At 41.7% G+C, this 22,386-nt stretch overlaps 1 protein-coding gene across 1 annotated transcript in view; it reads right to left on the bottom strand.

The window, feature by feature from the left end:
* Nucleotides 1-6,597: 6,597 nt before the first annotated feature.
* Nucleotides 6,598-22,386, bottom strand: part of LOC128298947 (AN1-type zinc finger protein 6) — a 29,448-nt gene continuing 13,659 nt past the window's right edge. The window contains exons 2-6 of the mRNA XM_053034762.1: nucleotides 11,052-11,140; nucleotides 10,021-10,945; nucleotides 9,617-9,925; nucleotides 8,546-8,693; nucleotides 6,598-8,411 (exon numbers count right to left, since the gene is read on the bottom strand). Coding sequence (XP_052890722.1) covers nucleotides 8,263-8,411; nucleotides 8,546-8,693; nucleotides 9,617-9,925; nucleotides 10,021-10,119 — 705 coding nt within the window. The 5' untranslated portion in view covers nucleotides 10,120-10,945; nucleotides 11,052-11,140 and the 3' untranslated portion in view covers nucleotides 6,598-8,262. The remainder of the gene's footprint in view (nucleotides 8,412-8,545; nucleotides 8,694-9,616; nucleotides 9,926-10,020; nucleotides 10,946-11,051; nucleotides 11,141-22,386) is intronic.

Below are 22,386 nucleotides of genomic sequence, written 5' to 3'. Positions count from 1 at the left end.
AAACAACTTTGAGAAATGTTCAATTTCCAAACATGAAACAAAATCGATAGCGGGATAGATTCCGAAGCCTCTGATGCTGATGGACACACGAACTGGGGAGAATTCCTTGGGTGGATGGTTGCGTATGCTAAATCACGGGATAAGTATTAAAAGCAAGCAGCACAAATAAAAATAGTAGTAAACACATAACACAACAATAATAGTAAATGAATCAAATACTCCACAACTCATTTTGTGTTACTGTGTAGAATGTTCTGTCCAATTCATATTTTTTTAAAATTCACCGATAAATACGTAGAAGTGTAATTAACCGTAGAGTAGAGTCAACCAAATTTACACACGTAAGTTGGCAACCGGTATACCCGGGTTTTCAATACGTTTTGACGTATACAATTAACCGTTTTCGTAGCTTGCAAATCTTTGTAAATCGGAGTGTTAAATGAATATAGAACTACAATGCAAAATTATATAAATTTGTTTATAGCGTACATATTCTTATATAAAAAAGAAACAAGTAATAACATTCGAAACAAGTAATCATTCGTATATTCGTAATGAATCATTCGGGGATCATTCGTAATTAATGAATAAATAAAATGTAAATATAAAAATTGAATTCAAATTTACTCGCAATAACATATTGCTGGGAGAAATAACCATTATGGACGTAAGATTTGCCTCGGAGTTAGAAGAGTGGAAATGGAATTTTATTTACTCTTCACAAGGTTTTGAGGAATGTTGGAGAGAGCTTATCTTGTAGGGTACTTTGCTGCATGTTGCTCATAGATGGACACATTCGGAAAAACAATTGCAACGTGAAAATACTTTCTTGTGCAATTATACTTTTAATTTTATTTAATGTATTTATTTATAATTTATTTTTTTTTTTCTAGACTTTTTGTTGCTTCACCTGCAGCGTGGAATAAATTTGCCCATCACTATTGCATCGCATACTATCAAACCAGTGAGAGCGTTCGCCAGCGCAAGTGAGATGGATGAAATGGGAAGTCTCCCTCATCTCTCGCTCAAACTTTCTTTTCGTCGGCTGGATCAAAATTCCATACAAAACCATCTGTTTTCAGATTTCCGATACCAAGAGAACATGTTTTTCAAGAGGTGACATCTCATTTCGTTTCGTTTCATTTCGTTTCATTTCGTTTCATTTCACTTCGTTTCATTACGTTTCGTTTCATTTCGTTTCATTTCGTTTCGTTTCATTTCATTTCGTTTCGTTTCATTTCATTTCGTTTCATTTCAATTCGTTTCGTTTCATTTCAATTCGTTTCATTTCGTTTCATTTCATTTCATTTCATCATTTGGAATGTTACCTCCTGTTTTGGATGCTCCCCTGGTAGCGCAAATCTGAAAACGGCTTGGAATTTCGCAGCACGCTGAAAACATGCGAGAGCGGAACAACTGTGAGCATGCTGGAGGGGAATTAATGTTGTTACCTGCCGTTTTGGATGCTCTCTTGTTAGCGCAATTCATTCATTAATCTCTGAATAGAGATTTAGATTCTTTATTCATTGCAAATATTCGTTCAAATATCTGAAATACCAAACACTAATTTTTACAGTTAATTAGCAATATCACGATTAAAGCGGGAGTATTTTCGGATTATTTTCGAGACATTTTATAGAGTTTAATAATCGACATCAGGATAGAAACCACCCAGAAAAAGGATCTTTTTTCAGGATCTTCAACAGGACCGCTTGCTGTTTTCTCAACTACTGCCAAAAACACAAAAACAAAACAATAACGAATTTACGTTTTTTTCACAGTTTATTGTTGTTGTTACCCTTCCGAAGTTGTATATCCTACACCGGTTGCACAACATTGTCACGGTGTGAAGTTCTGTACTTCGTTCCTAGATCACCAACACCACACACTAACGAACGATGGACGATCTACCCCACACACACACACACGTTCATGTGTGTTTCATCCGCTTCAAACTCATTCTATTGTTCTCTCATAAGGTGTACACACACATTCAATTTAGTTGGATGTCCACCCCGTGTATTCGGAATCCCTGTGTTTCGCTCTGATCGCCCAACTATCCACCGTCTCCAAAGATTGCGATCACGCATCGATCACGTTTTGGATAGTTGGCAAGAAGGGGGAGAAGGTTGGTCTCTGTTTCCGCTAGGTCATTCTCATCCCTTCGCTTTCCCAATATGTTGTGTTTTATAAATGTGCACGTTTATACGCATGGTGGTCACTCACTCACATCAATTTGCTAGCATCGAAGTAATAAGTTGCCGAGGAGCTTTACTCTGATAGTTTTCTTCCATTCCAACGTTTTGGATTGTGTTTCGTTATCCCGTTGATTTGTTTCAGTTTGCAGCCGGATACATGATCACTGATCGCCCGTCGGCACATCTGTAGAAGAATGTAGGCCCACGTCGTGGCTGCTTCTGGTGTGTCCGCCCGCGCGCGCTACACATCGTTTTGTTAGAGAAAGGCTTTCTCTCCGACAAAATAGTTTTAAAACACGGAAGCAAACTACAAACCGATACTACTATTGATTGCATTAAATGGAAAGTATTGAAACCAAAAGCGTCCTTTGATTGCGCTTCAACATGCCTACGGCAACAGGACATTGGGGTATCGTGGCACTGACAAACATGGGTGTTAAAACATAAAATCTATTCATCGCTTTAGTAATAGTTGTTCACTTGAGCTTTTGGGTTTTCCGGGTGGAATAAAAGCAAAAACAAAAATCGAGACACACATTACCCACTCTTGCTGTACCATCAACTCTACTAGTTTATCACCTTTGTTTTTCTCCTTTCTTCTATTGCAAAGTGTTGTGTGTGCTTCTTCACACCGCGCGCAAAAGCTCTAAAGCGAGATGTGTTTTAGTTCTTTAATTAGTTTTGTTTACGTGTTCTGCTTAATTTCTTTCTAAATTACAAGTCCATAATGGCGGTTCCTTCCTAGTGTTGCTAAAAATACGCTTTTCGACCCCGGATTTTTGCCAAACACCGCATTGCTGCTATCCCTGGTTGTTCCACATTCCGCCCGAAATAGTAAATACTAAAAAGTGATGAATTACACACTGCCCTCACTGCGAATAAGTATGTTAGGGGAGAGTTCCACCTTAAGCCTACATTTTATACACATTAATATATGTATATGCATATGTATGTATGTATACAGCGCGTTCGGAAAACTGGAAGGATACGGATGTGAAAAAAGGTAGCACGCGAATGGAATAAGGGAGGAAACAGAATAGTTAACTACAAAGCAGCGTGCGCTTATTATTATACTTGCTAAATTTCTTTCCACGTGGATCACAATCATCAAAAACTGTGAAAGGAGGATCACGCACAGAGAACTCAATAGAACTAGGGTAAAAGAACAAGAAAGTCTATAAAAGAAGAGAATAACATAGGCATAACCATGGGTGAACCGTAAATAAAATACAATACAGACACACACTACAAGTGTTAAGAGGCGCAAAATGTCGAATAAACCATCAAATAAATGTCCACAAAGCGGTGTACAGATAATGAAACAACAACAGTGGGAAGAGAAAGTAAATGCGGAAAGAGAAATAAAACGAAAACAACGAAACGGTTATATAGATCAGGTAAAATTTTTCTTACGGGCTTTTCTACTAATAATAACACAACATGTATCAATTTGTCTAGTGGGTGGCTTAAACGCTAAAATCTATCGCTTCCGTATCCACATTCATACTTCGCGCGGCTTGATAAAGTACAAATCGAAGAGTCGAAACAAATCATACGCATGATATATGGAACGCTAAATGCTAAGGAAAGAACGTAATCAAAATCAAACACAATCAGGCGTTAATAAAGGTGCTAATAAAGTCCTGCCCGTAACCCGTGCGTGTTTTAGCAAACCCAAGACACACCACCACACGGTAATGGTTCCGAATGAAGTATTCTCTGAAGGAACTTCTTCCCCTGACTGACTGACCGCTGACCTCGATTTTTACAGCAAACCGCAGAATGTTGCACCTTGCTTTTGCATTTCACAAGCGAAACACAAGCACACACAGGATAGACAAGCATGCATAAGTGGATCACGACTTGAGACCGATCGCTTGATATCCCTTCATCGGCGGCTACACGCATTCGCATAGGAAATATTGTAATAAAACGCATTGCTTTTTAGTAACTCTCCCAGCGCTACAGTCAAAAATTGTAAATAGAAATGAACGCTTGTGTGCCTTGGCCTTGGCGCAAAGCGAATGCTTAAATCTCATTTTTTCCATATCCACTGAACTGAAATTGCATATTTAGTAGAAAATCGATTTGCACTAAAGCATGTGGTTCGCAATCTCTACCACGTGTGGGCTGGTGCATGTATCATTAGGTGTGTAGGTTTACCACTATTCGAACAACATGCACGACGTGTCATACTAAAAAAGGATGAAGACCTTTCAAACAATATAAAATTAATTATTGGTGTGTGTTCTTGTGTGCTTTTCTTTGCTGGAAACTGTGACCAGAATGACGATCGTGTAAAGCTTCATGGAGCCTTTCAAGTTTCTGACAGGCTGGTTAGTAATAGTAGTGGTTACTGTTCGAAAATTTACTCGTACACTTTTGCTAAACGCTATTTGGGCCTATTTCTGAACTCGTTCTCGCGCTATCGAACGTTGATGCTTTCTACCGACGGGTCAGCGCGCATTTTCGCCATAGCATTATATTGGATAGTATCTTTCTTAGTTGCGCTGTTTGTTGTTTTTTACAGATACAAGTCTATTAGTCTATATTACAATCGATAAAGGGTGTGTGTGTGGCTATCAAAGGGTGTGGTCATGTATAGAGCAACACAGCTCTATTTGTCTCTTATCATAATATCTCGGTTCTTTACTTGTTTGCGCATTTCTTTTTACCCTTTCCTCTGTTCTATTTTTCATTAATATATCGCATTCATTCGCCTTTTTACTTATTTCCCAATCGCTTGCATTCGCTCTAGGACGACACACGTGTATTGTGGTCGAATTTCACTTAAACAATTAAAGTTTCAGTAGTTATATTCGCTTGGTTTTATTAACGCTTTTCTCTCTCTCTCTTTCTAGTTTTCTTTTTAGGTTGACTTTTCGTTCCGATGTAATAAGCATTGTTTTGTTTTGTGTTTTTTTGTTTATATTTTCTTTCCACGTTTTGTTAGTAAAATATATATATGCAAATATGTATAGTACTTTTTTATATTTTTATATTGTATATGTATATTTATATACGAATTAGATTTCTGTTTTTTTTTCTTATCCATTCATATTTCATCCCTTTGTTTCATCTGTTCCATTATCTAATTCGTGTTTCCGCCAATCCACCGCACGCCCCTACAACTAAGTTCAAGCAGAACCAAAAATAAAGAAAGTAATAAACAAATTACACAACACGCACACACTTCACGCACACGTAACACGTACACGGCTCAATTCGCACACAAGAAGAAGAATTGCAATTAAATGTTACACTTTTTATTCATACTTGTTTGTTTTTTGGAAGATGTGTGGTGATCCTTTTTGAATAATTGGCTGGCTGGTTGTGAGTGTATGTGTTTGTATGTATCTTTATCGGTGTGACCTACACGATTCTTCCCTCTTTGCTACACTGTCACGACGCTAGATATTGAGACACAGAAACACTATTTTTCTCGTGGACTGCACATCATTTTTAAAAATAGTTTTAACTCATTGTTGCATATCCATCCGGTAAGACTAATCAATACATTTATTCTGCATCGTTACGGAGAACCAGTTTATTTCGCACGCTCGAGAGTGAGTTTGCAAATAAAAGGATTAAAATTAATAATGTTTCATTTCAGGTAATTGCATTTTTACACATTGCCGTCGATGGCGTCAGAAACAGGAAAAGGGAAAACAGGAGCAGATTGCATTTTTACACTGTGCTTTGTTTTACACCTCTGACTCCAAAGAAGAGAAGAAAAGTTTTTAATTTCGATAAAGACACGCAGACAGAAATTCCATTTGCGCTCAATGCTAAAGTAACAATAAGGAATTGTGCTACAATGTAAAGAGATGGTGCCACCACACGCCGGAGCACTTAAACGTGAAAGAAAAGGAAAAAAAAAGATTAGACTAACAAGACAACAACAGGGTGCAACAGGCAAAAAGTAGTCAATTATATATAGAACAAGAACAGGCAATAAACATAAAACTCAATTTCAGCACAACTCTAGGGAATAAAAGGGAAAAGACAAAACGAAGCACTGACAAGATAAAACGATTTAAAAAGGATAAGAAACACCCCCGAATAAAAACAATTAATTCAAATCAGTTCCAAAACACAAGCAGGATCCGGATCAGACAAAAAGAAACCCCAAAAGCGGTATTTATATACTTCCTATTTACACATCGATAAAACTAAAATTTAATGATTTAGAACAAGTGTTTTTCGGGTGTCTGAAGTATGAAGAGACCTAGCAAAGCATGCAGATCTACATTTCCTAACGAAGAAAACCAGCTTAATACTCTCAATACGCAACGCACGGTTGAAGAGTGTTTTGATCGCACCACCAACCGGACGACCGCAATTTAGAGATTTACCGCAATAACAGTATAAACTAGCTGCTAATGAAAAAAAGCTCTGATCTGATTTTTTTGTTTATTTTCCCTTTGCACACGCACTCACACAAACAGTAAAAGCGAAGAAAAAGGAGTTAAAACCCAATCGAACGTATTGTTGTTTTTCTCTCCTCATCAAACCAATTATTTTTCATCATCAATACGTGTATTACTGACTTACTTTGCTACAGCTATCATACATTCGTGTAAAAGAAAATAATAAGCGTGAAAATGTTTCTACTACCAGGGGGATAATTTAAGGATTGGATAACAAAGGAAAACGAACCAAATGTGTGTATGAAAAACCTCACCATCCACAGCAATCCTCCTTCTCCTCCGCCGATCTACATTCTTTTCAAATACCTTCATCAAACTCGCGTTTGTTGCTACGATTGATTTGCACTCATAATGGAAATAAAATCTTTAGGATTTGATTGTTTTGGAGGTTCTAGTATGAACTCACACATGCACATACATACACATACACGCGAAGGGTTACCTGAAGGCGTGTGACTAAGTAGGCGCGCAAATGGCAAACATTCACACAAGCACTTATTTCCCTTATCCTTTGTTTGTATGTTTTGTTTGCTCCGTACAGCTCAGTAGGGTTTCCCATTAGATAAGAGCTACTAGATCAGCGCAAGTGATTCTAGCTGAACGTTCCGCCGTTCAGTCCACCATACCGTGTGTGCATGGATGTGTTTCACGCGTATAGCATTGTACGTGCTCGTGTATGGGTGTATGTGTGTGTGCGCGTTATAGCTTTCACGGTGTATTAGCTTGTTTATTGTGTGTCTTATTTTCATTACTCTTTCGAGCGTATAGTTGTAGCGTGTTGTGTTGTGCTGTGCATCCGTATATACGCGCGTGTGTGTGTGTAATCTTGTAAAATAATTCTACTCTCATAATTATTTTTCCTTAACGAAAATACACACCCGCGTGCTCAGATGAGTTGTATTCTAGCTGAATCGTTTTGCCATATTTGTGTGGGTTTTTCCTTTGTTTGCCAGCAATGTCGGTGTTTTCGCCATTTTCTAGTAACTAAAATTTGGCGCGCCATTTGATGCCTCCTTTTAAGCCTTCTTCCCTTCTCCCCCCCCCATTGGGCACGTTGTTAACTATGCACACGGGAGACGCAAGTTTACGATAGCGTCCTTCGTCCACAAGTGTTTATCATGTTTCTGCGCAGGTGGTGGTTGGATCGACTGTTGCTCGCTTTCTTATTCGTGTTTGCGCTGGTAGTTTGATCGCCAGTTACGCTCGTCAGTGATTCTCAAGTATGAAATATGCTCGGGGACAGCGCGCTGCACAGAGCAAAGCAACAAGCAAACGGACCAAGGAAGTTGCGCGTACGGAGGATGCATATTTCGTATTGAACAGTGGAGGGACACCAGACAGGAGTTGTCGGAATGTTTTCTTTTATATAAGAATTTCCGCACCTTTTCTCTGTGTCCTCTTGCTCTTCCCTTTTTCATCTCTCCGACCCCACTTCCAATACTACACATGTGGGAAACACGAAGGAATCGAGAAGAAAATGCTACGAATTTAACGAGACATATGACGGCATATGCTTATAGTGGTGGTGGTGTGACTGTAACGATGTTGGTGACCAGTGCCGCTGCAGCACGTTGGATGCCGCCTCCGCACTGTGTTTGTGACGAACTATTACGATACGATGGCACGAAGGGTGTTCAAATTTTCTGAATCTTTTCGCCAACCACGACGGGATTATTACGCCTAATTTCTGCAGCACCGAGTTCCCGGTAATCGAACGAGCATTCATGCTTGTCGCTGTATCGATGTATCGCGCAGAACAGTCCACCACACCGGCACTCGAATCCTTAATGAGAAAAAGAAAAATAGCATTAGCAAGTGCAGGCAACATCCGGCATGAGAAAATGCTATTTGCAAACAAAATGCTATGCAAAATGAATTTCCCTTCCAAAAGGGAAAAACTAAGATACGCATACTTACCGGTTAGTCCTACTTTCTTACGGCAAGTTGCACAACGGTTTTTCTTCTTCTTGGCATCATCCTTATCACCATCTTTGTCTTCGTTATCAGCTATGGAACTGTTATTACTATGTCCTCCAAGGCTACCACTGTCCTCAGTGTTAATTTTCTAAAATACAAAACAAACAAAACACAAACATAAGCCACATTTTGTTAAAACATAACTCTTGAATATAAGACACTGTCGCTCCTGTTTCAGTTGACGGATGGTAAATTACTTATACTTTCTTGTACCTATAGAATCTTATGAACCTAGTTGGATTCCACTCCAATCTGAACTCACAGCACCAACTAGTGGCTGCTTGCGTTTCCTTCCACCTAACGAGATAGTTGAACCTGCATAACCTACTTGTAGCTATGGATCGATCACGGGTAGATAAGTGCGACCTGCACAACGATAGTATACACAATTTCAACTTGGGGATCAGACGTGCCAGACAAAATTAAACTGTCATATTCAATATGACGTGTTTACTAGGCATGTTTTATGCTGTCTGATGGAACACCTCTATACTAAAAGTTTGTTGCAATGGGAGTTTGTACTTCTCTATCTAATCTAATCCTATCGCTTTATAAATCGAAATATTAACTGATGAGCGTTTCCAGTTTACCCGCTTTCTAAGTCTCGTCTGTATAGGTGCTTCTTCTTCATTGTTAATTTCTTGTATGCGGTTCGAATGATGATCGGCTTCCGCAGATGATCCATTATCAAACGAGATATTGAAACAGGCATCTGATTCAGATGCATCTTCATCGCTAAGATCTTCGTTGACAAAGAGAAAGTTATGCTCCTCGTCAACCACCAACTGCTGTTTGCCTAAACGAACTTCTTCCACAACTGAATCAGTTTCGTTTACCAATTCAATTTCATAATAAAATTCATCTTCCTCCTGATCCTCGTCATCCTCTTCACTTTGTGCGGGCGATTTACTTTCGTCCTTTGATGACAAATAATAATTAGATGCACTGTAAAACGACTATCCTGACACCTTTTTTTAAAAACATTGTGCGACACAGGCTCGCACTACTTACGTCCTTGTCCGAGCAGAATAGGGCACTGTGCACGGTCGGTTGTGCTGTATAGGTAGCGGAGACTACCGGATTGTTGGCGGAAGCGGCACAAGACGACGCCGATGGTGACGCGACCGATGCAGATGCAGAGGCTGATGTGGTTGTTGTGCTGCTACTACCAATGCTGCTGGTGTAGCTTTGCGGCGTCACGGCGGGACGGATACTAATTGAGGACGCTGTTACCGACTGGCCAGATGCAGGTTGTTGAGGTGCATTGTTGCTGGAAGGCGTACTGCTAACCGGTGGTTGCTGCTTCTTTCTGAGCAAATCCTGTTCGATACAAGAAATGAAAGAATGAATCCCAGAAGAAATGGGATGTTGTTAATGTTTGTTCGCACACACGTCCCTTTGGTAGTAGTACTTACTTTGTAGCAAACTGAACATAATCCATCCTGTGCCGGATTACCGTAGAACCCACATCCAGATCTACACATCGGCTGCATTGCATTTGATTCGCGCTCCATCCTCCCCTGTCCGCACCAACAGTTACGTGGCCCTCTCTCTCCACGCAGACACTTTTCGTAACTGCAGAACAGTTCCTGTGTGTGGCCTCACACTGCCTCGTGCACTCTCTCTCCCGCTAACAGCTACTCCTCCGTCTAACCGCTAACGATTTTAAAGCGCAATTTTGACCTCAACACTGTTGTCACGGCTCGTGGAATAGTAAACGCACAGCACACACCGACCACCGGAGGAAACACACACTCTCTTCAATCAAGATTTTTGTGCACTGTAAATTTCCTTTCACTCGCTATGTGAAATATGGTTACTTCGATGTAACATGCATTGAATTCTCTCCCCAATCGAATGTGTTCGAATTTGAGAATGCTTTTTGCTCTTGCTGCTTCTAGAGGTCAGCCCCGCTTAGTAAGAGGTATGGCTTAACCAATCCAATACACACTTCGTTATTACTACTGATGGATTTCGAATCAATCGATTTTAAGCCGCCGCACCAAACAAGTTCGTCGCCACGGTAGTGGTGATGGGTCAACGATGAAACAAGCCGAAAGTAATACGCACTTAAAATAAAGATCGCACGATATGCGTGTGTGTGTGTCCAGTCGACGTACTTTTCGCTGTCGTTAAGCTACCACAGCTGTATACGACGGTGGCTCCCTTGATCACTCGCTAAAGCACACATAGAGGAGTGTGATTTACTTTTGCGCGCAACCCTTCTCCGCTTTGTGGAAACCGCGAATAATACGTTTTTTTTTTGGCCGTTGGTTGGCAACCTTTTTCAAATCTTTAGAGTAGTAGGCTCTGTTGCGTGTGCCTTCTTTTCGAAGGTTTCTGCAATTGAAACAAGGAAAAAAGCGAAATTAGACAAGAATATTGGCAAGTTGTTGGTAGGTGGTGCTGATTGTGTGCTGGTGTGGCACTGTCATGGTTTACTTACTTTTATGCCGCACAGTATCCAAGGGATATTGACGAAAGTGTTAAGTCTCGAGTTTGGTCGTGTCACGGTTGAATTGGTTGTTTATGGATCTGTAGAGTAAAAACAGAAGGGAGGAAGAAATCGTAAGCTTATTTTGTTTTCACGCTAATATAGAAGTACTATGTGTTCCACAGCTTCACTAGACTAGTCTCTTTTTCATCAAAGTAACACCCATCCCCCTCTTCCAAATAACTTCTACCATGCAATACACGCACACACCGGCAAATATGTTTTCTCGTGGGAGGTGAAGCATAGGTGAAGCAGAAGGTGAATGCATGTTTCCTAATGTTGGTGATAAAATAGTGCTGAGCGTACGGTCGCCCGAACGCGAGAGCAGTAACATCCGAACCGAATGAGGTCAGGAAAACGGACGAATGAAAAATACGCACATAACCTACTTTGATGGGTTCGCTATTTTTTTTTCTGTTGCTTTTATTGAGCTACTTTTCTCATTTCAGAGCATATTGAGCAAAAGCGTCTGCAGTGTCTCATTTTTGGTCATAATTATCATCTTGTGCTCGTTTTTTAAAATGATCTTTGATTCCGTGCACAACTCCAGTTACAGTTACAAAAATCCATTCTATCCACACGCTGCTGCTAAGCACTTTTGCTAACTGTTCGTATGGAAAAAGTGAATTAAAAAACATAACACACACTTGAGATGAATAATGGCTGATACTTGCTCAATAAATAAATTAATAATGATACTACTCTTTGAGTTACTTGGAGTTTTCTTCCTCACAACATTCATTTTCACCAACACAAAATGAACGATGACACAACGCAATTAACATAAAAAATCGTGTGATCGCGGAAGAACTAAAATGGAAAACAGATAAATGAGCTTCCTCCTTTTCCTCTGTGCGTATATTTCTAATGTGCAAGTTCAACAAAGTAGAAAGTAACGATAGAGGAAGAAAATTTATTTTTCAATATGCACCATATATGCACCATTCACATGAATGGGAAATCAGTTGAATTCCGTTTCGAATACATTGCTCCACCCTTTCCCATCATGTGAACCCTTTTTCCTTCTTCCGGTAGTAAAAGGAAATACAGTGTAATCGTGTTTATTGGGAATTTTCTTTCACATACTAGAACTATTGGAACATATTTAAAAGCTTTACATCAAATCAAATTGATTGTAGAGAAAATTTGGAGAGGAAGCCACGAAAAATATGAAGCCAGCTTTTTAAAATTGTTTATAAATTAACTATCAATGAAAACAGCGCTTGATTGTTCAAGAGTTAATAATCTGAATAAATGCGAGCATTTTCGTAAACTGAATTATATCAAACTATGATTTAATGTATAACAAATATAAATCTTATTATAGTGCACTAATCGCATATTTAGTTATTGCACTGTATGGGAAAAGCTTTAACCAGGTGAAGCTATAAAAACTCTTCATTATGCACCTTTACTACAACAAAGCTCCAAAAATCCAAAAACAAAAAGCAACATCAAGAAAAGTGGGAAAAATCATAAATAAATCCGACTAACTAACCGCGAAATACAACATCACAAAATCAACAGAGGGAGAAATCGTTTACGTAACCGTGCCACGATTACTACTACTACTACTACGCCACAACCTCTGCAGACAGAGGCACCAGACATAGACCGAGCAGAAGCAGTTATGCTGCTCGTTTTCTCATAATAATGCATTTTCACGCACGCACGAGCACTCATAAGGAAGAAAACGCGGTGTGGAACACTTCCGTCTGTTGCTAACAAAACGAAGAACAATAAAAAAGCACGCGTTCATAATCTACCTCTCCCCGCGCATGCACGCACACCTTTCTTTTTCCATTCGACCCGTTGTTGAAAGTTGTTTGTTTTCATACATTGCCATATTCTTTTTTGCCGCAAACAAACACGCTATAGGCGCTTCTTTTAATCGTAAACCATTTGCGTTTTCTATGCTATGCGTAATACCGTTAAGTTCTCAATTCCTACATTTTTTGCTGTTGCTGGGGTGTTGTTTCATGCTTCCTCGTTCAATGATTTAACTGTTTCGTGGCAATTAATACGAACGGGTAGTTTATAGTAAGTTTACACATCTAAAATGTTGGAAATATCACACCAAACCCACAGAGGTCAAACAAGGAAAAAAATGTTTAGTTTAAATATTTGTCGAACAGCTGATCCATCTCTACATCGAATGATGATGATGATGATGTATGATCGACCCCCAAAGCTGGAACAAACAAATGTGAAGTGAACAAAGTAGTATGGAAAAGGCGAATAAGCACGTCGTCACCAGAAGGCAATCGAATATTTCTTCGAATGTTAAGCGATAATTCTTAAAAATGTGCTATTTTTTGGCATGAAAATAAACATAGGTATGATGGGTATGATTCTTGTAATGTACACACTATGACTCACGTCATGCCCACATGCTACCGGGCCAAGGTGGAGCAGAACATTGCAAAACATAAACACACAACTTCACTGTATGCGGATGAATCATTCACGGGATTTTGTGACTCATGGGAAACAACTGACGAACCCGGCGTGAAATCAATCCCGGGATCCGGAACCAACGAATTGCAACAGGGAAAGATATTGTAATCGATTAGGAAATTTGTTTTACATATGTAACAGATCCCGCGACAGGATGTGAAGTTGCACCAAGCAATGATAATGGTGGTGGGGTGTCCGTAGAATTATGTTGTGTATGCGGAAGAATATGCGCTCGCTTAGAAACCAGTCCTATTATTCTTTTTTTTGCCCTTTGGCGTCGATGATTTATAATCCATAATAATACGTCTAATGGTTTTCCCCCTGGTGGTGTGCGTGTGTGCGACCCAAACTGCAAGGAGCCGAAGAAGAACGGCAAGAGACCTCCAACCAGACAGCCAAATTCAACGAGGCCTACGACGGGCCAAAACCAAATACACACAAACTCCTCTGTGGGTATGGTTTTAATCGACGATAGCAATCTTCTGTTTTTTGTACTCTTCGCCTTTGGATGAAATACAGCCTTTGCCGGAGGATTAAGAGCATATGCGCGCCCCAAACGTATGCCGGAAATATACGCCTGCGGTCAAGGGTATATTATCTCGATATGATGGCGGAATTTATGAAGTGGTAAAACGGAATAGAAGTGGGAGAGAGACAGCCCAAATGGTGAAATTTTAGAAGCATGTAAGCAAGACGAACTGCACGAACTGGACGAAGGACCCACCAAGTCAGGTTGGTCCGATTTTCAAAGCAAGTCCACAACTACATTTTAATGAATAAACATTCAAAGAGAACAGAAGAAAATTAAAGTGAACATTTGCGCCCGGGGAGCGTAATTTTGCGTTTTTGTTAGAGGATTGGTGCAAACAAAGCTAACAAAAAGCTTTTAACGAACGAAATACGTTACATGGGCGGAATGTTTCTATTAGGTCAGTACAATATATTGACCACTTTTATTTTTGTCTAACAGAAATTACTTTCGTTTGTAGAAGAGGTACATCCCATCATTAATGAAAGTGTATTTTCAGTGTACCCAGCATAACTCTTCCTAAATCCGTTAAAAGATCGTGGTGGTGATGGTGTTGGGCTCTTGGTTTTAATTCCCTTTTTTGTGTTTACATTTATTATGACGTCGCACGACCTTCTTTCTACTGCACTTCCCGCTACTACTCTCGACGCAGACGACGCAGTTCACACCCCCCGCGTCAGAAGACCCCCAAACCCTTCTCGCCTGATAACCTACTTTTAGTGTGGGAGAGTGGGAATGCTGTCCGCTCCGTAAACAATCTTTTGCTTCTTGTTGTTCATGACACTGCCCGACCGACCGTCCACCAAGTGAGGAAGTTCTCGTGCCGGTGGCCATCCAACGCCAACGTGAGAAAAGGAGAGTAAAAGCCCGTTAACAATAGCAGCTCGGTTGTGAACCGAGATTGTGAATTGTCGTGTCGTGTCGTGGTCTGTTTATTGTGTATTAATTATTGCTTCTTTTTGGAAGCAAGTAGCCTCGGTGGGGGGGTAGTCAGCATCTGGCCCGCAGATACTCCAGTTGCGAAAGTCAGCCGGGGGAAATAGTGGTTTCGTTTTAATCCGTGGTTTTGCGATTAAACAATAAATGAGGAGGAAAAAAACAATGGAAGGTGATACACTTCAATTCAAATGATTAATTGTTAATGCCAAAACCAGCGTCTTAACTGTCAAGCAATACTTTAGTATAATAGCACAAAAGAGATAACTCACTAACTAAAAGCAGAAAACGAAACTAAATTAAAGCTTTTGCATTTAAAATAGTACACTCTACATATTAAATAACAATTTTTTCTAATTATTTGGAGTGTCTACTTTATCCTAAACTTTATGTTAAGTTCATGAAAAATTTAAGTTCCAATGCTTCATACGGAAATGTGAACGAAAATCGAAATGCTTTGAACGAAGATTTAAACGCGATTATCTCGAAAGCTGCCTGACAAGGTCGTGTTCTGAATATTTGAATTGTATAGCTTTTTCTTATTCATCGTACGTAATTATTATGTTTAAAAAGGTAAGCGCTCCGTACCGAAAAAAAATCAACATAATTAAAAAACGTCCTACGCAGGATAACGAGAAATTAAACGTGAAGCAAAGGGAGCAATATCGCGATCGATTCAGGGGAAAAAATATTGATTTTGTTCTAATTCCAACTGTAACTCTTCTATGACGTCTACCGCCGATCCTCGAAAAATCGTCATATACACCAAAAATATCACATTTTTTCCACCCGGAGTGTGTACTACTACTCTCAGCATAGTAAAACTTTTGGACACATGATCTTTTCCCCTTGAGCGAACTATGCAACAGAAAACAGAAAAAAAGAACGAGCTCGATTGTTTTTAGAACAAGCTCGTAAGTCGTTTGATACTGCCATAAATATAGGTTTTGTTTTGTTTTGTGTTTTTTTGTCGTATCTTCCCACTTCGCTAGACCATAACAAAAATAAAACTGCACTGCACAACTTTTCTCAGCTCAAGCATAGCGGGGAGGCGAGCGCGCGCTGTGCCTTCTAGCGCTTTGTGTATTAAAATAAAATCTCCAAGCATAGTACATCGAGCCAAAACACGATTTCCCGAATACGTTTGCAACCGCAATTCCTCCCCCTTTCTCATGCACAAGCACAAGCAACCACACAAAACGGATGCATAATAAATGAACGCCATTACAACCTGCCCTGGGACTCGTGTTTCGTGTTTCCTCACACAACAACCGCCCGCTGCTGCTCGCTAGCTAATACAAGACACATCATCCTTGGCAAAAGCAAATTGCAACTATGCATCATGCACATAGACGGAGCGCGCAGCCCAACACACAAAGAGACACACCAGTGCGCGTGCAAGAACTTTGGGACCCCGCTAGTGGTGCTTCGGCCAGGAACCATATCGAACACAAAACAACACCTTGAACTCTCTGGGGGCAGGGAGGTATCGTGCCCTTTCCGAGGGCCAATTTTGCGCTGTCTTCAGCGAGCATGGGGTGTATCTCCTTCGGAATTCTAATTTCTCTGACCATCACACCAGACGAAGAACGGGGGATGTTTCTTCTAGACTAAAAAGCTTTAACACACTACCAACACAACGGCCGACTGTGGCCAATTCTACACCTTCACAACCAAACGCGATCAAAGCGCGTGCTTTGCTGACCACGGCGGTTTTTATGCTGACTCGCGCGGGAGCGAGGAGACGGTATGGAAATGTGTGGTGAGAGCCAAATGACCTATCGCATTTTTCTTTTTGTTTCGCCCTACAGTATGGTGTGTATGGTCTACATCAAGCACCAAGCAACTTCAAGGCCAATAACCTTGAGGGGCGAAGTTGCTGTTTCTTTGATAATGCTGCTTCTTGATGGTCTCTCTCTCTCTCTCGTTTTCTTTTCTTGGCGTAACGACCTTCTAGGTCATGTCTGCCAGTCTTACTAGACTTAACAATTACTACGTAGCCGGATAGTCAGCCCGTACTACGGGGGATTGGTCAGGATGGGATTTTGAACCGGTCCTGTCGTGTCGGCACCGCTACCAATACACCACCACCAAAATTTGATGATCAATACCTTAAATTTTCAATTTTCTGCACGTGTTTATAGTGACCACTTGCATCACACACAAGTCAATTACCCAATGCATTTTTGTTGAGTTTCATGATGTATAAATCAGTGAATCGATTTTAAAGACGAGTCAGTAACTCCATCGATCCATATCACAGTGGATGACGAAAGAAGTATTCATGCGTGAAATGTACGCATGAAGTAACGATCGCACACACCAATGCACTATTGCGGGGAAAGACTACTTTGCGGAAATTATAAGTCAGCATTTCCGGCACAGGGGTTTCGCTTTTAACTGGCAAAGTCGGAGCTTCATTTCAGCAGCAGCACAAGTTGAAGCAGGAATGTGTGATCTGGATATAGTACTGTCCGGATCTACCTCAAAGGGGATGAGTTGAGATACCCGGGGATGATTCATACTCGCATAACAGATATATAACCCGAGTGGCGAAAAGTGAAAACCCTGTAATTTACGTCAGACACCTTTTTGCTTAGAGATCTGCCATACTGTGTGCTACGAATGGTCCGATCGCAAGAAGTAATGATCACGTAGATCATTGTGCAGAAGGGCGAGATTAAAGAAACAAAGAACATCGAAGATGAAAGAATATCACGATCACAGAATGTATCATTACGATCATCATCGATCGATCCCTTGGAAGAATGGTTCCGGGGCATTCCGCCTGTACAATCGGGAAACACATAATACAACGGCAAAATATAAGCCACTTCACCCGAGAACCAAAAAACGGATCGCCAAATAACATCCATCAGCTTCAAATAAATCGAGACGGAAAGATGCAAAGCGACGTGCAATACACATGGACAGCAAAAGATACGGTTGCCAAGGGCCTGGAAATTCTGCCTCTCTCAGATAAATCGGAAAATGCGTGTCGGATTTCGAAAGGGAAGCAGCAACCAGTGCTCTTTCATCAAAAAAATGGAAAGAATGTCATGTTTGTGATAGCTGAATCGGAGGGGGAGGTGAAAGAAACCAGGAAAAAGACAGAAGCAGGTGGTAGGTTTGGCCACCCCCGCACCGGGTTACCCACCCCACCCACACCTCTCCTGTTGTGTCTTTTCCCAGCCGTAAAACCGAAACCAACGAATAAAACACAGATCAAGAAACGGGTGACAGAGAAGAGAGAGCGAAAGAGAACAGATGTGAAAATGGATATGGAAACGGAGGAAAACGAAACAGATAAGTAGTCGAAGGCAGTAGAGTTAAAAGGGATAAAAAAGCCAAGCATTTAGCTTTAGCTTTGGCAAAGCATGCAGCAGTTACACCGCAACGGAACGGGGACCGGGAACTAACTCGAAACTCGATCGAGTCGAAGGGCTAACAACACCAGCCGTCAGCCCTCTTCTCGCCCTAACCCAACCGTCGTGATACGGGCGGCGGTTTCTTGTACTGTCTGCGTGTGCGTGTGGATGTGTGTGTGTGAATGTGCAGAACACCGAGACGATGGGGTGGCGGCGACCGTTTGAGGTCATTCAACTACACAGATGAACTCCGTGCGTATGCGTTTGTTTGTGTTGTGTTGTGCTGTGCTGGCTGGACGCGGACCATTTGCGGTCCCTACACACACTCGAGTGGTAGTTCTACTTTAGCAACAGCAGCAGCGGGAGAGACCTTTATTTATTCTTCCTACACCCCCGGGAGACATTGCCTACACACGACGCATGATGAATGAGTAGGGATGATCCCGCACAACACAACGCTACGCGCACGACGGACACGACTGTCGACTGACGATGCGAAACATCGTCCGCATTCAGGAAACGGAACCAGCAGAAGGGATACCCAAAAAAAGACTACGATGAGCTACACAACACACCGAGGATGGGGATGGATCGTACACAACGTGTGGATCATCGTGCAGGGCTTTTTTGCATTAAATTTATTAGAAAACAATCTTCTTTATCGGTGCAACAACGTCAAGAGATAGTTCTAGGCCTGTCATTTCTGGCTTTCTTTGAATTTTTTTTTACCAGCAGCTGGATAGCCAGCCCTGCGATACGGGGGATTGGTCAGGATGGGATTGGATTTTGGACATAGGAATTCGAATTTTGCCAGAATGCATCGGAATTCGCAACTGGGATTGTTTGCCGTACGTCCCCCTCCTCAGGGCAATATATCGACACACACACACACGCACAACCAAAATACGTTCGTTGTTCCGTTCTCTTTGTGGTGGTGCTTCCGATGGACAAGGTGTTGGATGGTTCCCTGCGCTACTAGAGGAGCGTGCTTCCGTTCAAAACCGACGGGGTTATTCGCCGATGGCCAGCTGGTGTGTGGTTGTCGACATGTTGTATTCCCTCTGTTTCCTCTACTTCGCAATACAACCAACATCCGTACGAGTGAGTGTATGTGTGTGTGTGAGCGATTTAACCTGATGGCGTAGGAAACTCATTAAAATGTGTCGTTAATCCTCCCGGTATTCTTGAGTTTGTGCACGCAAGCAGCAGTGTTGTGTAGAGCATGTTCATTCAAACGACCCACATATGTATGGAACAAACAACAGCAGTGTGTATGTATCGGTGTGCTGTACGATCTCCGTTGTTGGCCAACACCGTCCCGTGCGCCTCTGCGTACAACACGGGGCGGCGGTATGTGTATTCTATAATTCTCGTCGGTTTCCTGCTCACCCAGAGGTTATAACATTGAAAATGGCCAAGGACCCCAAGGCAGTGCGCGCACAACCGAATCGAGCACCACACACACTCGGGGCCCAGGGAACGAACATCAAAGCAGAACAACGCGTTGCGAAGGTGAGCGTGTGGATGGACGGAAGGCAATACAAAGTGTGAGCACATATATGCGCCTTTGAAGCCATTTTTCCCAACACAACCCTTCGCTCTTACTACATACGGGCCCTGGTGCCGCGCGCGTGTGTCCCTCGGGATTCCTTGGGATCATTCGGGTTATGGATTTCGCTGTGTAGCTGACGCACGCCGCTGTAGCTTTTCTTTTCCGATCCGTTTTCCACTAACGCTGCGGGAGGTTGGCTGGCTTGGCCTGGGGATTAGACGAAAAGCAACGCACAACAGAGAGAGGCACACGATGGTGGTCGTGGTACTTCGCTAGGTTGAAATTGGGAAAGTTTCGATTTCGGGAAATTCAGTGGAGGTAACTCCCCTGTGAACTGAAGTACCTCCTTACGCACAGTCAGACGACCTCCCGTGACACAAACACAAATTTGTAACCCGTATGGGGGGTTGGTTTTGAGAGCAAAATATGAAATGTCTGCTAGCATACATCTTCATAATTTGTTCTTCGAAAACGATCTAATCAGCATAAGCGGAGATGGATCTTTTTGAGTTAAAAAGCCTTGTTTTGATGTTTGTTGTGATGTAGTATCTTCGGCTATTTCGTATCCCGTATATAAATGCATTGTAATTCATCTTACACTGGACAAAAAGAACACTAGAAACTAATAACCAATACTATAAATAACAATCATAAGCAATTGTATATTAATTTGCTACATTTATTACCAGTGTTTCCTACGTTGGTTAATATGTGCATCATATGCTTCAGAAATGGTGAACAAAATGCTTAGCAAATTCCTTCAACAAAACTCTCGGGAGGGGGCTTTCGTTGACGCACTACTTGGCCTGTCTTGACTTATGGGGGGTTCGTATTTATTTTCGCGTGTTCGCGCTTATTTAGCTTACAGCTGACGTGTGTTTGCGTGTGTCATTGCAGCTCTGGGGGTTAGTAGTGTGGGAGAGCGCGCTAAACATAGATCTAAGTAACAACAAACGTTTGCGCAAAAACTACACCACGATAAGAGCGCGAGTGTTAGTTGGCAAGAAATTGCTTCCCAAAAGCAACGTAGGCGTACGAAGAGATCGATTGTAGGTTGATTACATGGCCTCACACAAATCAGTTCCCCAGCATTTGGGTAATGTTAAGAATTTACTACAGTTGTTACTATAACTTTGCGATTAAGAAAAAACTAGAACTATTAGCAACTAGCAAAACGCAAGCACATAACACACAATCCCCCCCCACACAGTCTTTGTTGCAAGGTCTAGTCCAAACAAACGACACGTGCCTTCCTCGCACCCGTGTCCTCACAACGCAATCGGACGGCATACATGGGGTGATAAAGAAAGGCAAAATAAAGAAGCTACGTCACAAGGCCAATACGGCGATCGTCGCGCGTGTGTTGAGTTGAGAAAAATGGCACAACACTCGTGTTACCCTTCCCCTCCGTCCTACAAAAACTCCTCACCCGTTCACAATCTGTTTGTGGCTACTGAAGGATGCGTGTCGTTGGCCAACAATACATCCGCGCCGAAGTTGCGCGAAGAGTACGACGTTCGAGAGGTACGTGGGAAAAAGACGCAATAGAGGACGAGGTTGGGTGAGCCCAATTAGGAGCAGAGCACACAGACGTTGCCTTCATACGTGCGTCCACACATCAAAACAAATAGAAAACAACAGAAAGAACAGCACACACGCACACGCGCGCCCTACATGCACACCACGCACACATGCATCGTTGCGGTCGCGAAACGCTTTTCGGTAGTATTGGTGGGTTATGGCAGCAACGAAGAGACGACGTTAGCAATGGAAGATTAGCCAGCCGCAAGGCGACTGCTGCGATGGCAACGACGTCAATTTTGAACAGCAGACAACAAACAACACGAGACGAAGATCTTGGGACGGTGTAGGGCGCATAAATGGGTGGAGTTGATGGGCAATTACCAGCTGATGACGTCTTTTTGAACAGAGCTCGAGTATATGAGTGTGCGATTTTTGTACTCTATTACGTCGCCGCTCACGTTATTTATTTACCCAACAACGGTGGGACGATAACACAATTGTGTGTTGGTGTTAATTGGAGAATGTGTCTATTGCAACCTACATCACACACCAGTTACACCGCGCACGACCTGTCACATGATACGACCGAGCCTTGCCTATCGCTCATTTTCTCGCTACTCTCTCACTTCGTTTTCCACGTACTGAGGGGATGATTATTTTTATCGCAAACTGAAAAGCCATTTCGCTCACGGATGTGTTGTGTAGAAGGGCAATCATATTTTATCGTTTTGTACCAGTGTACTTTAACTTGCGAATTTCTCAAGGGGGCTTTTACGAAAATACTTTTTCAAACAAAAAACAAACAATAGTGAACAGGAACCCAAAACATTTGCACCACACACACACACACACCGATCGAATTTTGGCACCCCACAAACGTTTATCTTTGAATTTAAGAGGGACTGTTTTATCCAACAGGGT

Source organism: Anopheles moucheti, chromosome 2 (assembly GCF_943734755.1).
Source record: "Anopheles moucheti chromosome 2, idAnoMoucSN_F20_07, whole genome shotgun sequence".
NCBI classification, from domain to species: Eukaryota; Metazoa; Arthropoda; class Insecta; order Diptera; family Culicidae; genus Anopheles; species Anopheles moucheti.
This window is presented reverse-complemented; position numbering and strand designations above follow the sequence as displayed.